A 16,118-nucleotide genomic window follows, 5' to 3' on the forward strand; every position below is an offset into this window, starting at 1 on the left:
CTGCCTTTTGGAAGGGTTTGAGTCAAGTTATCTGCAGACAAGATGTTCAGGGGAATATAGTGTAAATATTCTCGTATAAATGGGGATTTTCTCTAGTGAGCTGAACTCTGCTGGTTTCTGTGAAATTATTAGGTCTGAATTTTGATGTATTTGGCAAATGTCCTCTGCTAGGTTTTTGGTAATTTGATACAACAAATCAGTTCTTGCTTCAGAAAAATTTCCACTGTTTGTGATGTGTGTTTCTGTTTGTAGTCCAAACCAGTAGCATTTGCTGTTAAGACTAATGTGAGTTACTGTGGAGCTCTGGATGAAGATGTTCCTGTCCCAAGCACTGCCATCTCTTTTGATGCCAAGGACTTCCTACACATTAAAGAGGTAAAACCAAGAAGCAGTAAAAGGGAATGTGAAAAGGAATCTTTCTGCATGCCAAGGACTAGGATTTGAACAGTCGGGGCTGAACTATACCAGGTTAAAAAGAGAGCCAAGAGCCCGAGTGGCGGCAGGGGAGCACAGCCTATCCATCTGATTAGTGATGGTGTGGTGGCACTTCAGCCTTTTTAGAGTTCCAGCACCCCGGGGTGGTTATCCTGCACTTTTTTTAACGCTTGATCTTACCGACTTGTTGGATTTTCACGTCACAGGAAGGAAATAACGTCTTGCTGTATCTTAAATACTCTTCAACATAGTAGATTCAGATTCTTTTCATCAAATGAAGTTTGTGTTGATCAGAGATTATGTAATAGAAAGGGATTCTATGGATTAGAAAGTGGAGGAGCACCAGGTTACACCAGGTCTTCATAAAGCACCAGATAGGCTTGCAAGGGAGGAAAATAGGACTTAGAATAATACAGTAAGAAAAGAAAATAGTGAAGACAACACATACAAAAGTAAGAAAAAAGAAATGGGCCCTTAGTATGGCTTTGGTAGACAAAAATACATTTTATTGCATATTGAGCATATTTTCTGCAATTCTTTACCTGAAGTGAGCCCTCCAAATTTGCATAAACCCCTGTTGTTTTGTAGATTTGTACGTGGGCTTGCAGCTTGCAAAAACGTTTTTTCATCTCTGCGTTCTGGGTTTGTTTTAGGGTGTTGAGTACTCAGTTGTCTCTTTCTTTGAACGTGTGTCCGTCATCACTTCAGAGCACTGATCTGCCTTAGACTGAGCACATTGAGGAGGAAAACATCTGCTTCTGCACCTCTAGAGACAGAGATTGGTGGTAGAACAGTGGGGTTTGCTTTAAATTCTTTCCCCCTGAGAGGGACACAGGAGAGGTGGTTGTTCCCATTTTCTGTTTGCTGCAAACAGACGGAAGTTTGATTTGGATTTTTTTGTTTGTTTCTTTTGTGTGCCTCTTTTTCTTCAAATATTTGTGTGGAACAGCGCTTAAACCCCTGCTGAGGAAGTGAAGCACTGAATCTGCCTATCTCTGCATGCGGGATGGATTGCCCCTCCTCTTTGTTCCCCAGGAATGTATTCTGGTCTGTCTAGCACCACGCCTGAACTCCCTCGATGTACACTGCTTTCTGACCCTGCTTCCCACCAGGAGAGGGTCCTGCGCTAGCACTCCAAGTTGAATGCAGGCGGCTGCAGCCGTTACAGCGCTCGGATCGCTTTCTCAGCTCCCTTCCCCGGTGATTTCCCACCCACAGCAGACGTGTACCCCACCTGACATACTGTCTTTCTAGTGTACGTTGCCCCTGTAGCTGTTCAGGCAACTGCATCGCCATTAAAGCAAGTATTTGATCTTGGCTTTCTTAGGCTGTCAGGCCAGTGATTGAGTTTGATGTACTAAGCTCCTGTCGAGCTACCCTGTACGTTTTTTCTTGTGGAGAAGTGTCCCCACTCCATGTCTTGGCATTCTGTGAGGTTTTTTCCCAAGATCTAAATGGCCAGGGTGGCATTGCCACTAAAGGGGAAGCCACCTGGCTTACTGGTATTTGTCAGCTCCTCTGAGGGTTTAGCATAGTTTCTTTGTTAAGGCTGAAGCCCTCAGCTTGCCCGAAGCTGTGGCTGTAGCTCAGCAGGATTTCAGGAATGGTTCCCCATGCTGGAGTCTAGCTGCGTGGAAGAAGGCTTTGCAGAATTTGTTTTCCAATGATTTGGCAGGCTTGCTTGGACTAAAACAAGCATAGTTCCAGATTTGAGGATAATGCTAAACTAGGTAAGAAGTAGGGTCACCCTGCTGACAGGGTGAAACATCAGCAGTAACTGACGAGTTGCTATATTGAGACTGTGCCCTGTATGTCTCATCTGTCTCCTACAAGACTATACATTATGTGCTTGCTTCAAAGATGAAGTGCTAACAATGAGTGACAATGCAGAAGAAATCATGGGCGTGGCAACCGATAGGAATGAACTGCAGTCCTCCCACATGCTGAGTGTGAAGAATAACCAACAATAGTGTAGGGGAGGTAATGACCTCATGGAAATAGCCCTGCCTTCCTTGCTGCATCCTCAGAGTTTGTGTTGTTCAGATACTCTCAGCATAACACTGATTCTGATCTCGTGCCTAGGGGCATCACTCAGAGGTCCACGACCTGCTAATGGCAGGAAGATTCCCATGTTCAAGCCACACCCTTAGAACTAAAGTAGAGTGGGTAATGCTCTTGGGACCCGGGTTTTACAGGGGTTTGAATCCGTTGATTGCTTTCACTGATTCACAACAGCAGAATGCTAGATCCTGAAGTATTTGTCTGTTTTAAAGGATGCAGATAGTTCTGTCGACTTAAGCAGGAGCAACGCATTTAAAATTAAGCTTTGCTTACTGACATTATCTGAATCAGGGTCATCACAGCATGAAGAACAGATAGTGAAAAAGTTGAAATGATAAAATAATGGAACCTCTTGCATAAGTAACAGCTATATGGAGGACAGGCTTTCAAGATGAGGGTGTAAGGATTGCATTTCCCTTGGCTGTGTGCATTAACATTTGTGCCTATGTATGGGTTAACGAAAAGGCTAAGTTAATTTTCAAAGGTGTTGAGGCTGCGTATGTTCCAGAGACTTCAGTTAGGCACTGCTGTACCTTTGACAAGTAGGACATGGTATTTGTGTGTTTTTGCAAGAACTTAAGTGCTTGAGAATATGGAGGCAAGAGAACTGATTATTTTTAAGATGAGATTTCTGTGATAACTTTTTCCTCCAGGCATGCAAACAGAACTGGTACAGCCGTGCTGGTCTTAATGACGTGAAAGTCGGTTGTGAAAAGTAATGTTTCTTTTGAACACCGAGGTGCCTAATAAAGCATAGCAGAGTATAAGGTGTTCAGATATTTTTCTTCAAAAGCACTGCTGGCAGCCAGCTACAGCAAAGGCTTTTCCACTACGATATCCACTATGATGTTGCTCTTCATCTCTCCATCATTAAAGTTAGGCCAGACTTTCAATAATGCAGCAAAATGTATGTTACTAAAGGTTAACGATAAAATTAAATTTTATACTTTCAGGTATATATTAAAGCTTCTTCCTAAAGGTGGTTTTTTTTTTTTTTCTTCAGCTCTCATAAATTTAGAAGCATGTGTCTCAAAGAGCCTAGCTGCTTCTGGGCAGCAGCACTGTGACAGCCTCATTTGCAGAGAGGTGTCACAGCTTTGGTTAGAGCTCTGCCATAGCGTTAGCCAGATAGGGGTTTGGTTCGTTGCTGGAGCTGCTCAGTTTTCTGTGTTGCCTGGGTAGGCTGGTCTGTCTTTGTGTCCGTTTCTAGGGTGGCATTTGTAGAGCTTTTCCACCACACAAGGGTTTCACAAAGGGCCAAGGTTTATAACATCCGTATGAGCGTCTGGAAAGGAGGAAGGAAAAATGGCAGCGATGGTGCTGATCTGTGGTGTAGATCATTAAATTTTACAAGGAACCAATAATAATGGTTTTGACGGTGACCTGAAGGCGTTGTTTTTACGTTTGACTGCTTTCTATGGCTGCTGGAGGCAGTTTGGTGGCCTTGGTTCACCAGGAGTTGGTTCGTTTCATTAAATCACCGTCACACTCGGCACCTTAGTTGGTGACATCAGAGGAAAAGTCACAGCAGGATGTGTTGGGGCAGTTAAGAGATAAGCCAGTACTGCCACAGATAACGCTGCTTTCCACTGTCTGGCTGCAAAGAAGACATCAACCTTCCAAATAACTGCCTCGCACCTTTTAACCTCACTTAAATTCACACAGTTTGTCCAGCATTCATTCGGATGTCGGTGTGAGCCTGGGTTTGTTGACCAGTGTGGAGTTAAGGATTGTGGATAACAAAACAAGGGAGTTTGGGACACGGAGCATTTTGAACTGAAGCCAGTAACCTTTCTGTGTTCCAGAAATATAATAATGACTGGTGGATAGGAAGGCTGGTTAAGGAGGGCTGCGAGATCGGCTTTATTCCAAGCCCGCTTAGACTGGAGAACATCCGCATTCAACAGGAGCAGAAGAGAGGACGTTTCCATGGAGGGTAAGAATGCTGTAACCTTTTAAAATAATGCAAAGTCGTTTCTGACACCGGACAATATTTTCAAAGGTCACTTGATTCTCTTTTATTGAAGTGCGTTTGGAGGAGTGTTTGGTTTGAGATTCCCGATGAAAATACCTATTTGCAGAGAATAGACGTGTTGGCTGTTGACAATGGGAAACAAGAAAAAACTCTGTGTTGACTTTAGGAAAGATCAGTGATACGGTCTGAGTGGTAATGACAGAAATTTCTGAAGGGCTAGAGAGTTTTACATCCCCGTGGGTTTAAGTCAACTTGGTGCTCAAAGGCTGACAGATTTTTTTTTCCCCAATTGTTAACGTTCTTAAGGTTGTGGGGTTTTTCTTTCTTTTTATCTTTTTCTCCAATTTGGCCAAACCCAGGCTTTTAAAATTTTGCAGAGATGAGCATTGTTCATTTGACTGCCTTTATTCTTCAGCTTCCAGCCTGGCTGCTCTGTGTCTCCACACTGCTAGAGCTGGAGGTTGCAAGTCCCTGGAGAAATATAAACTTGGTCACAGGCCTAGGAAGTAAAACTGATTTCTCATTATCTCAGTTCAGTCACTGAAGCCACTCTTCTATTGGCTGAACAGCAAAATACCCCCCCCCCCCTTTTTTAAAAATTACTACTAGTGTATTAGTCCCACTAATTGAAAACGAAATTCAACTGTTCACACGGATAACAAGGAGAACGAAACCTTTACTACTGCAGAGTAAAGAAGCGTGAGCCAATTGGATCTGAACCGAATAGACAGCAGTAAGAGGAGCATAATTTAGCCTGTATAGTACTGTCAGGGAATTGGCATACTAATGTACTTAATCAAGGTCAGGAATCATTTCAAGTATAAACCATCTGGGGAAATGTTTTTAGAATGATTGAACAGCATTAACTGTGCTTTTCCCAAATTGCTTTTATAATTTTTGAAATAGCTTCAGAAGAAGCCAGTGCATCTCAGTGTACAGAAAGAAGATTATCGAAATCAGAGCAATGGACACTAACAGAGTATTGAGGATACTGCTTCAGAGAAAGCGTATTAAAAAAATTCTCTGGTGGTGTGAATGGGCATCACTCCACAGAACCACCAAGTCTTGCAAATGATTCTGTCTAGTCTCACCTATGGAGAATATTAGGAATAAAACCAAGTATGGAAGAGAAGGGGAAAAATTGCAAGGGGTATCTATTAAGATTTTAAGTAGTCTGCACTAACACTCCTGGGTTTGTATGATAAAATTGAAGGTAATGTATAATGATAAAAGGGTTTCTTTTTGAGCACCTTTGTTAGATACAGTCATATAGTATCTGTGCCTTAAGATTTCTTTAGAAGTTGTGACTAGCTGTGTTACTAAGGCTCCATGTGATGAAGAAGAGTTCTGGTTTTGTCTGAGTAAGGCACTGAAAAGTCATCTGCTCAAGAGGGTTTCTAGAGTCTGGTATACATTCATGAAGCATTTGCCAATCCGGGAGTAAGCAATCCCTTCTCTGGAGGGCGTATGGCAAGAAAGCAAAGACAAAAATACTGATTGGGACCAGTACCCTCTTGCTGGTCAGTCTGTGTGTGATGGAAAGTACTAAATCCTGTGTGAAGATGTGGCCTGTGCCATGGGGCTGTGTCACCTGCAGCAATGGGGCTGTTTAAACAGTCCCCTTCCTTCTGCCCTGGGCTCACCTTCCCTCCTCCCATCTCCTCCTCAGCTGCTTGTGCAAGGAGCTGAATTGGAGAGCTGATTCACCCGAACGTCTTCCCCCTCCCCAAACCAGTTTGCTGTTCCAGTCTGCTGTGGGTTTGCAGGAGCAATTGCGCTGGGTGCAGGGAGGGCAGGGCCCAGGGGCAGAACCGCCTGGCCTGAAGCCGGCAGGTGCAGTCAGTGGAAGAAGGAGCTGCTTAAACCAGTGTTGCTGCACCACAAAAGCTATTTTAAACCACCAGTTAAGACCCCAAACCTCCCAAGAGATGGGTCTGGCTAGTCGTGGGTGCTAGTGGAGAGGCCCGGGAAGCCAGAGGAGAGCTGGGTGGGGGATCCCGTGCAGATTTAGCAGATGGCTGTGACTAGAGCTGCTGCGTGTCCCATCCTGCAGGCAGGTCCCAGAAAAGCTTTGCTCAGTCTGTGGTGGAACCCGCTCTCCCCTCGTAGCCTGGACGCAGCGCTTCCAGATGTGGAAGTCTGCTTTATCACAGCCACTTTGGCATCCCCGTGTCCCTGCCTGGTGCTTGTCACCTCTCACTTCAGAGGAATCTTTCTTGCAGCAGAAACGTGGGTGAAGACTCTCCTTTACCGTCTGATTTCTCATGGGACAGTTTTGCGTAGCTGCTGCCTAGAACCTCATACGTTTGTGTCTCAAGGTGCTTGGTGTTAATGGGGCTCTTTCTGATACCATAGGAAATCGAGTGGAAATTCTTCTTCAAGTCTTGGAGAAATGGTTTCTGGCACATTTCGAGCCACACCTACTTCCACGGGTAAGACAGCATTTTATTTAAGGAAACTCTTGCTATTTCTAATACTTCTATTTTAAAAACCGCATATGAAAAATGCGGGTTTCCTCCCTTTGCTGACTTATTAAGACATTTTACAGAAAAGTGCTTGCGTGCGGAGGTGGAGAAAGACATCTATTTCTAGACAGGCGGTAGTTGCTAAGGGACTGGGAAAACATCTCGGGAACAGCGGCGGCTGCCCCAGGATGGAGTGAATGACCAGTTTAAACGGGGCTGACCAAAAGGGAGGTGCGCTGAGGGAAGCAGCAAGTGCGTTGGCAAAGGGGTTTTTGTTGGCAAGTGTGGTGGTGGTTGTACCCAGCGTGTGTTTTTTAACCAAGTTCTCATTTGATCTTTTAGCAAAACAGAAACAAAAAGTGGTAAGTAGTACTTTTGTGTCTCTTTTATTTCGTTTAATTCTAATACATAATTCCCAGGATTTTCATATTGATTAATGATCTGAAGGGTCGTTTTCCTCTTCTAGACAGAACATGTTCCCCCATATGATGTAGTACCATCAATGAGACCTGTTGTCTTGGTGGGCCCGTCACTGAAAGGCTATGAGGTATGTATTCCAGGGCTTTGCCATTACTTGGTATTTTCTCACCTACACTCTTCCAGAGTACATTCAGTGTGTGTGGTCCAGTGCGACTGGTTTGTGATAATTTAAAGTGATCTTAGCTTCAGTAATTGTCAAAAACGTTACATAAGAACTAAAAGCATAGTTAGGTACCAGCTAAATTTTCTTCCCACCTTGCAACAGTCTCTGTTACTGCTGATGTCTCAGCTGAAGAGTTACCCCATGAGGACACTGTGCTCTCTTTGCAGTTTTACTGCTTTCAACACAGTGCACATCCATTATTTTCAGTACAGTTATTCTTGATTAAATCGAGTAAGAAAAAGAGAATTGTGTCCACTACAAGAAAAAGTCGGAGCAGTCAAATTCGCTAGCCAGACTTCTGTATACGTGTAAGATTTTGGGCAAACTACCACACGCTTTGAACGTAACTAGAAAAAATGTTGAAAAAGCTTCCCCGTTGTTCTCCTTTTTTCACTTACGAAAACTTTACATCTTCCTCTGAAACTCAGTGTTGGCAAATGAAGTAGCTGGACTGTTGCAGTGTGTTCAGGTTTGTTCTCCGGCACCTGAAACCAAATATGGGAACCGAGGGTTATTCTTTCAGCACGTTTTCTTGATGTTTATATTTAAGATGATTAGTATATTGAAATATGTATGTAAAGAAGCCTTTAACCCTTCTAAAGTGTTTCCCTCTGTTCAGTGTGGAAGCAGATATGGTAACACGCACAGATAAGCAGGACACCCATTTTTCAAGACTGCTGCAGATTCAAATGAGCATTTAACACGTGCTAAATGAGCATAGACTGTTAGCAGGGCATTTTGGTGAACTTAACCATCTGTTGAGTGTTTTGCTGAATTAGGAACTAAATGAACACGAGCATAAAATCAAAGATACACTTCATTTAGCTTAATTAATGTTGTTAGTACTTTATAGGATATTATTAAACATATTGGAATGGTTCTTTTTGGAAGATTACAACATGGTACCATTATTAGCAGTGTTCTTGCATTGTTTTTTTTGGTGAGAATGATTGAAAGTGTAGTTTTGCAAAGCAGAAATTAGGTACTTCATGTTCTGCTCTCTGCCTTTTAATTTGATGGTGATGTTTCTCGACAGGAGTAAATTTCATCCATTGACTTTGATGGTGCTGCACCACAGATTAATTTGCCGAGGGACTGTCCAGTTCAGAGGGGATAGAGGCTTTTTGTTAATACAGGCCTCCTCAAATATGCACCCCACCTTTGTTTAACAAAATAATACTAAATGTGGCATCTTGAACATGTAAAGGTATATAAATGGTACCACAGTTACTATATTAATTTCAGTTACAAATCGGGGTCTGCGTGAGAGAAACGCATTGATCTTGCGTAGCAACCTACATGGGGAAATTCTTTTGACTATTTTTTTGTTAGTTTTGTTGGTTTTTTTTTTTCCCTGAAGAAGTTCTGTAAGAGCCATTTTGAAAGACAGCCTAGGAGAAATAAACTGCCAGAGGCCTGGGGGCTTTGATTAAGTTCCTGTCTAGACTGGCAGATAATAGGCATCAGCCCGAGTTGTCCTGAAGAGGACAAGGAGCTCCCTCAATAAAGCAGATGACAGCTGTTGAGGCTGAGCTTCTCTCGGATGTTTTTCCTTGTACAGGGATGGAAATGTTAAATTTTTTTTTTCTGCTTGTAGGCCTCTCTGAGCATAGTTGTTCTCTTCTGCTCGAACAGTCATCCAACCCAATAAGTCTTGTAGCTGAAGTTTGAAGCCAGTTCTAATAATGTTGCTGTAGGAACAACCCAAGTGGTCTATTGAACCCGAATAGTCCCATAGGCTTCTGACTTGTTGTGAAGCCTGTTGGGAGCGGTGTTGCTTGGAAGGTGGTGAGGTGTGCTCTGCTGCCTCGGCGCAGGGCGAGAGCAGAGCGACAGCTCTCCCATCCTCCGTTCCGCATTTTGGTGAATGAGTCAGAAAACTTGCAAGTGTTTGTTACAGAGCGTGCTGCCAGGAGGGTGAAAATGAGGTGACTGCTACCTGTAACAGGTGTTGATTGTTGGCAGTATCCTTACCTTCTACTTACCTCTTTTCTTACGTTTGACTTCTTTTTCTCCCTGTCTATCCTCCCTGTTCAATCTTCCTCACCTCTGCAAAGGTGACAGACATGATGCAGAAAGCTCTCTTTGACTTCCTGAAGCACAGGTTTGATGGGAGGTGAGAAACACTATCCTTTTCATGCTTTTTTTTTCCCCCTCATGTGTTACTAACATTTCAGCCATTATTTATTTATTTATGTTTGTGCAAGAAGATTGATGCATGTTCAAAACTGCTTTACTGGCTTTGTATCGACACTGAAATGCAGCCAGCTGTGGGGTGGAACACGGCTAATGTACTACCAGCTCCTTTTGTGGGTGGAAGAGTTGAGAAAGCATGACTGATTGCACGTGAAAGTACAGTTTCATTCACAGTCCTTTGGGCACAGGAAAATTTCTTAACCTTTGGATACAACAAGGATGTACCGCTGGCCCAGCTCAGCCAGCCGCTGAAGTGTGCAGACACCAAGTGTAAGTGCCTCTTGGCTTTATTTTGGGATAGGTTCATTCCAGCACCTTCTGTACAGCAGGATGGATGGTCTCTAAATAAAACTAATGACGCCCTAGCCCTGAAATAAGTATCAGAAACAGCAGATTTCAACAGGGTGCAGTAACAGCACTTGACAGCAACACCGAAGAAGAACCAACTCTTAAATATTCTCAGTAGTCAAAACCACTTAAAAAGGCAGTTTGAAGAAGGAAATGGTGAGAACTGAAGTATAGAAAAAAGTGTGTCAGAGCTTCAAAAATTATGAAGAGGGTTCGTCTTGTTCAGCTGGAACACGGAGAATATTTCCTGATGATCTGTGAGAGGGATAGTTTGGATTTCTTTGCTAGGAACATAGGCTTAGTCTGTGGCATCTCTTCCTTTCCACTGGAGCTCATCAGTAGTCGTAGGCGTCTGCTGCATCTTTGGGATGTTCCGCTCTTCCTTCACCCTAGTTTATTCAGTATATTCTAACCATCAAGAGGAGCTTACACTGTGCTAGCTGGTGTATGGCAGTAAGGTTTGAAAATAGCTAAAACATTGGCCCTAGGACGGTGAAAATAATAGTGCCTGTTTAGAAGAGATAGAGTAGGGTTTCTGGTCAGGGTACCTTTTGGGGTGCCGCGAGCAGATGGTGCTGCTGAACTAACCCAGCTTAGACAAAACATTTAATGACCAACTGTGCAAAACATCTCCTCCCCCCTCCTGTTTTTAATTGCCCAGCTCGGGTGGTTTTAGCAGGTCCTACAACGGCAGCCATGGATTTAAAACGGGCCGGATGAAGCGCCGTGCGGGGCAGCCTGCGGCGACATTTGTCGCTCTTCTGCGCCGCCGTTGGCGCGTCCTGTCGGTGCCCCTCTCCCCGCTCCGGAGCAGCGGGACTGCTCTGGTGCCAGCGCAGCTCCCAGCGCCGGTGCCCCTTTCCGTGAGGTGGAGGCACAGAACCGCAGCCTGTGCTCTCTGCCGGCTGTTGGCATCTGCCTGTCAGCTTCGCCTGTGCCGGTGGTAACTGAGAGTCGTTGTTTTCGGTAGGAAACCATGGCAACTGGGAGTGATAAGTCATCCCCAGTTGCCACGACGTGATTGCTATGAATATATCCTTTATGAGGTGTATTTTTATACCCTGGATGAGAATGTACTCGGCAGAGGCCTGATCCACGAAGATCAGCGGTGCCTAAAAACAGAGAAGAAGATGTAAAGCGCGCTTAGACGCGCCCATTTGGGCTGCTGAACCCGATGGGAGGCAGGACTGCTCCTTGCCTTGCTCGTCTGCCTTCCCCCCACGCCCTGCCGTGCCCTCGGTCTGCACAGAGGGGCAGAAGGGAGAGACTCTGCCTGGAGTGAGGCATATTTTTGGAAATCCTCTTGCCATTAGCAATATTGACAACTAGATCAGGTAGAAGCGTGAAATTTCAGCATTGAAAAAGTTAAATGCCATGAGCAAGCTGATGCGATTGACTTTAGCTCCAAGTAGCTTTAGAAAAAGGGAATTAAATTCCTTTTCAGGCGCCTCAGCTGCTGCTTCATCCTCCTGCCAACTTTCAGGGCTTTGCAGTCTTTCTCCCCCACTCTACTTTTCTTTCTCCCTTTGGTTTGTTTGGTTTTTTTTTTTCCCCCATCTCTTCTGCAATTTTGTGACAGATCCACGTGACCAAGAAAGGGAAATGACTGTCCAAGGAGGAGCTTTTCAAAAGACTTCAGTAAGACCTGAGCTAGCAGGGCTCCTTCCCTCTCTCTTACTACACTCGGCTTCTGTCAGCTCCTTCTTTTCTAACTGCAGCATCCTCCTCTGGCCGGTGAAGCGAAGGAAGGGCCCGAGGGCCGTGTCGTGCCGGCCTGCTGAAAGGAGCCTGCGAAAGCTTGGCTGGCCCCGGGCATCCAGGGAACGGCTCTGCAGAGGCTCCAGCCGCCTTGTTTCCTAAATGCATTGTGTTTCATCGCTGTTGTGTAGACCCAGCCTGACTGTGCACCCTGTAAACAACCCAGAGCAAAGGCACTTTTTTTTTCCTAACATCTTTCAGCAGCAGCGATACTTAGGAGCACTTCTTACTCGGGAAGAATGAAATGCTGCTTGTGTCTGGCACAGCCAGTGAGCATTTGTGGTTCTTCCTCTGTTACTTGTGTCTGATTCCGGCAGACGGAGATCTGGGAGCTCCCTGAGCCAGAGGTGCGATCTGGACCACGGTGTTTTATCGTCCTATCTAGACCCGTGATCCATTAATTTCTCCCATTTGTTTTTAAAACTCATTTATACTTTGGGTCTGCACTGGATTTTCTGGCAATAAATTTGTTTGTGTTACATAGAAAAATTCCTGCACTTCTTTCTAACCCCCCCGTCTGATAATTTCACTGAGAGCTGCATAATTCTTAGGTTCTGTGGAATAGCTGCTGGTCGTTTCTTGCTTTTCATTATTCATGGCTTTTTGGCTCATGAGTGCCTCCTGAGTGGATTTCGTGTGAAGCGATCGTGTGGTCTTTGGTTTATAACCTTTCGTCTGTTGTCAGCTCGGTGACAGATCAAGTAAAAAAAACACCTTCCTTAAGTTAAAGAGGAGGCTCCAGCAGTACAGATAGCTCTGGCTCCGCTTACTTTTCTCCTGTTGAACCACGAGCCGAGCCACGTCGCCCATCGGCACAGCTCCCTGTCTGGAAAAGGAGAGCGCGTGCTGGAGGACCAGTCTCGCAGAGCAAGCAGCTCTGTTCAGTGACTCCCGGGCACTCGGGTGTGGGTGACGTGGTCTGCTCAGGTGTCCGCACGTGGCCCTTTCTTACCTCTCAGCAATGTCAGGTTTAATCAGTGGTTTGTCTGTCTGGGAAGAGAAGTGCTGGTGCTGTTACGACTCTCGTGTTCTGTACGCCCCGAGGCTCGCCCAGCTCCTCGCATTTACGGTTCCGTGTAAATCCATGTAGGAGACGAGTGAGTTGGGGAGGAGAAAAGCTAACGCATGCATTAAGTGGAACAGCAGAAACGATATGCCAGAACCTACAATAGTGTAGGGAACAGAAAATACTTTACAGTTATGCAGCATTTCTCTTCAGTTGCTCTTTAATGATGCCATAACTCAGCTATAAAACATGTCTGAGTGGTATTTTATTGCATTTGCACTTTGGAATGAAATGTAGCTGTAAATCATGCACAGCGCGCTGAAAATTTGACTACTGTGTTTTTGTTCTGTCCTGTGTTCTTGCTTATAGGATATCAATAACTAGAGTGACAGCTGACATTTCTCTTGCTAAGAGGTCTGTTCTAAATAATCCAAGCAAGAGGGCAATAATTGAGCGGTCAAATACGAGATCCAGTTTAGGTAAGACATTGGCAGAGATGTAATTCTGAACACGGCTGCACGCTGGAGGAAAGCGGCAGGATTTCAGCCTTCAGGATGTCATCAGTTCTGCAATTTTCAGTGTGTCTACAGCGTTTTAATGTATAATTCTGAATTTCACATGCTCGGAAGGGGAGACAATTTTTTCCTGACTGAGGAGGGGCCCCAGAGCACGGTGTACTGCGTTGGCCTCGCGTTAAGCAATTACCTGGGCTGGAGCAAGCCCTGTTATAGCTGCTGTGGGCAAACGGTGAGTTAGGGGCCCGCAGAATTCAGTGGTGGTTCCTCCCCAGGTGAGTTGGCCTCGCAGCTCCCTCTTCCCAGCCCTGTGCTTTTAATTCCCCGTCACCAGGTGCCAAAGAGCTTTCACCCCGTCCAGCCAAGAAGGAAACATGTGGCGCCTGACCCTGGGACTCGTTTTGTATTTAACGTTCAACAGCTACAGCTTAATTGTGCTGTCGAGCCGTGAGGCTGTGGGTCTTCGCGCCCTCTCCTCGGTGTCAGGGCTGCTGGGTTGCACTGGCCTGATGAGTTCTTATTTTTTTCACAAGGCTGGAAATTTGTGTGTAGTACGTGCATGCCACCAACCTGGTCCCGGGGGAGCCATCCTAGGAGGTAGGAGGAGTTGGGCTTCAGTCTTCTCGGGGCGAAAAGGCTCTTAAAGCCGATGCTCTGACATCCCGAGAGACTGTTTGAACTGGAGTTACAGACCGTAGGACCCTTCGCTTCTAGCTGGCCTCCTAGTACAGGAGTAGGCACCCCAAAATTAAGTGTTGCCAAGGTGAATGCTAAATCTTCTCGTGCCTGTGCACATGCCGTGTTCTGTGGAACAGCTCTTAGGCAAATTAAATGCGTGTGAGTTGCTGGCATACAGCTCTCTTGTGCTTTGGTAACTTCCAGGCTTCAATTTGTGCTGAGGTTATCTATTTAAAATTCATCACATGCATGTGGATGATTACGAAGAGTCAGAACAATGAATATCAGAAATATAATTTACATGGAAATAAATATCTCCTTTTTCTTCTGACAAAAGTGCTTTGGTGTGAACATTGCCATTAGTGACTTTTTAAATAATACCCTGTCAGTTAGTTAACATAAACAATTTTTTGTGGTTATAGAATTAGGAGGTCCCAGTTCTGCTTCTCATACAGACTCTTGTTCAAGTTAAATCAGAATTAAACTCTGAGAACAAAAAGAGTTCTGAGAAATATCCATACATCACTTACTGTCTAAAATAAAAAAATCCTTGTGACTCCTAAGCTGTTTAGCAGATTTGGAAAATACGCTTAAGTCTATTTTGTGTTAATAGAAACATGCATTTAATTGTACCCGATGTTTTAATACTAAAGATACTAAAAAGGAACATTGTACATAGGTATTTTCAGGCAACAGAATTGTCTCAAAGGTAATATTTATTTTAAGAATTGCCTTGAGTAATAGGTTATTGCATGAAAATGCCATTAATTCATATATGGAGTTCATACACTGGAAGTATACAGCCTGAAAATAAATCATATTTTTGTCGAAGTCCTGCGGGGCTGGAATGGCTTTCACCTGTTTTGTTTCCCTTCACAGCTGAAGTGCAGAGTGAAATTGAACGAATCTTTGAGCTGGCAAGGTCCTTGCAACTGGTTGTCCTAGATGCGGACACTATCAATCACCCTGCACAACTTATCAAGACATCTTTAGCACCAATTATTGTCCACGTTAAAGTGTCTTCTCCGAAGGTAATGTAGCTCACCCTTAAAATACACGCGTTTGAGAGGGACCTGGAGGGCAGTGTGGGAGTGAGCAGTGTGCTGTCTGCACCTGAAGAAATTAGGAGTGAGATGAAGAGAAGAAAAGTGAAAGGGCTTGACAAGGGAACGTCTGATACAGTTCCCTCTTCGTGCCCTAAACCTTAACCTAGCCATAGGCTGAGCCTTAGATGAGGCACCCACCAATTCAGCAGACAAAAAAAATTCCTGAGGAGCAAACTGTTTCTGTAGCTCTGGGTTCTGTAGTTCTGCCTTGTCTCTCTACGAGCCCTAACCTTAGGCTGAGCTTCAGAGGAGACACCCGGCCCTTTGCCCACGTCCCAGGCAGCGAGTGACGGCTGTCTGTGGATCCCAGACAAAGCCTGGCTGCTGTCATCTGGGGCATGTTCATGCACCTTCCACAGCTGGGGCTGGACCAGTGTGGCCAGGCTGGTGGCCCGCTCCTGCCGTGGAGCGTGAGCATGGCTCAGGAGTGCAGCCTGGACCCCAGCGCGGCTGCTAGCGCAGAAAGGGGGCCTGGTGTCCCCACACAGCCTCTGGGTCCCATGGGATCAGTAGGGCCATGGTGGGATGCTGCCAGACACCCGCTGGAGTGACCGCTGTGGCACATCAGAGATGTCTGGGGCGGAGAGCCGTGCGCCAGTGCTTGGTGCAGAGGACCAGCAAGGGGTGGGGGAGGTTCTGCTGGACCTGCTGCTGGGGGGGGAAAGGGAAGAACTGGACAGAGTTGTGAAGGTGCAGGGCAGCCTTGGCTGCAGCAACCGTGAGATGGTGGAATTTAAGATCCTGAGAGAAGTGAGCAGCACAAATGACAGAATTGCAGTCCCCTAGAACTGGCTTGTTCAGGGACCTGTTCAGCAGGATCCCGTAAAAGACTGTCTTGGATAACAGAGAAGCTCAGGAGAGCTGTGTGATCTCCGTGGACAGCTTCCTCCAAGCACAAGAATGAGCAGTTGCTACGTGGAGCTGGGCAGGAG

At 45.3% G+C, this 16,118-nt stretch overlaps 1 protein-coding gene across 1 annotated transcript in view; it reads left to right on the forward strand.

Annotated features, from left to right (window-relative positions):
• The window catches only part of CACNB4 (calcium voltage-gated channel auxiliary subunit beta 4), a 101,511-nt gene that overhangs the window by 72,892 nt on the left and 12,501 nt on the right, over positions 1-16,118 (forward strand). The window contains exons 4-11 of the mRNA XM_086465932.1: positions 253-375; positions 4,302-4,432; positions 6,827-6,903; positions 7,279-7,298; positions 7,403-7,483; positions 9,637-9,695; positions 13,257-13,366; positions 14,960-15,111. Of these exons, the coding sequence (XP_086322058.1) occupies positions 253-375; positions 4,302-4,432; positions 6,827-6,903; positions 7,279-7,298; positions 7,403-7,483; positions 9,637-9,695; positions 13,257-13,366; positions 14,960-15,111 (753 nt within the window). The remainder of the gene's footprint in view (positions 1-252; positions 376-4,301; positions 4,433-6,826; positions 6,904-7,278; positions 7,299-7,402; positions 7,484-9,636; positions 9,696-13,256; positions 13,367-14,959; positions 15,112-16,118) is intronic.

This window comes from Leptosomus discolor, chromosome 5 (assembly GCF_034619465.1).
Source record: "Leptosomus discolor isolate bLepDis1 chromosome 5, bLepDis1.hap2, whole genome shotgun sequence".
In the NCBI taxonomy this organism is placed as follows: domain Eukaryota; kingdom Metazoa; phylum Chordata; class Aves; order Leptosomiformes; family Leptosomidae; genus Leptosomus; species Leptosomus discolor.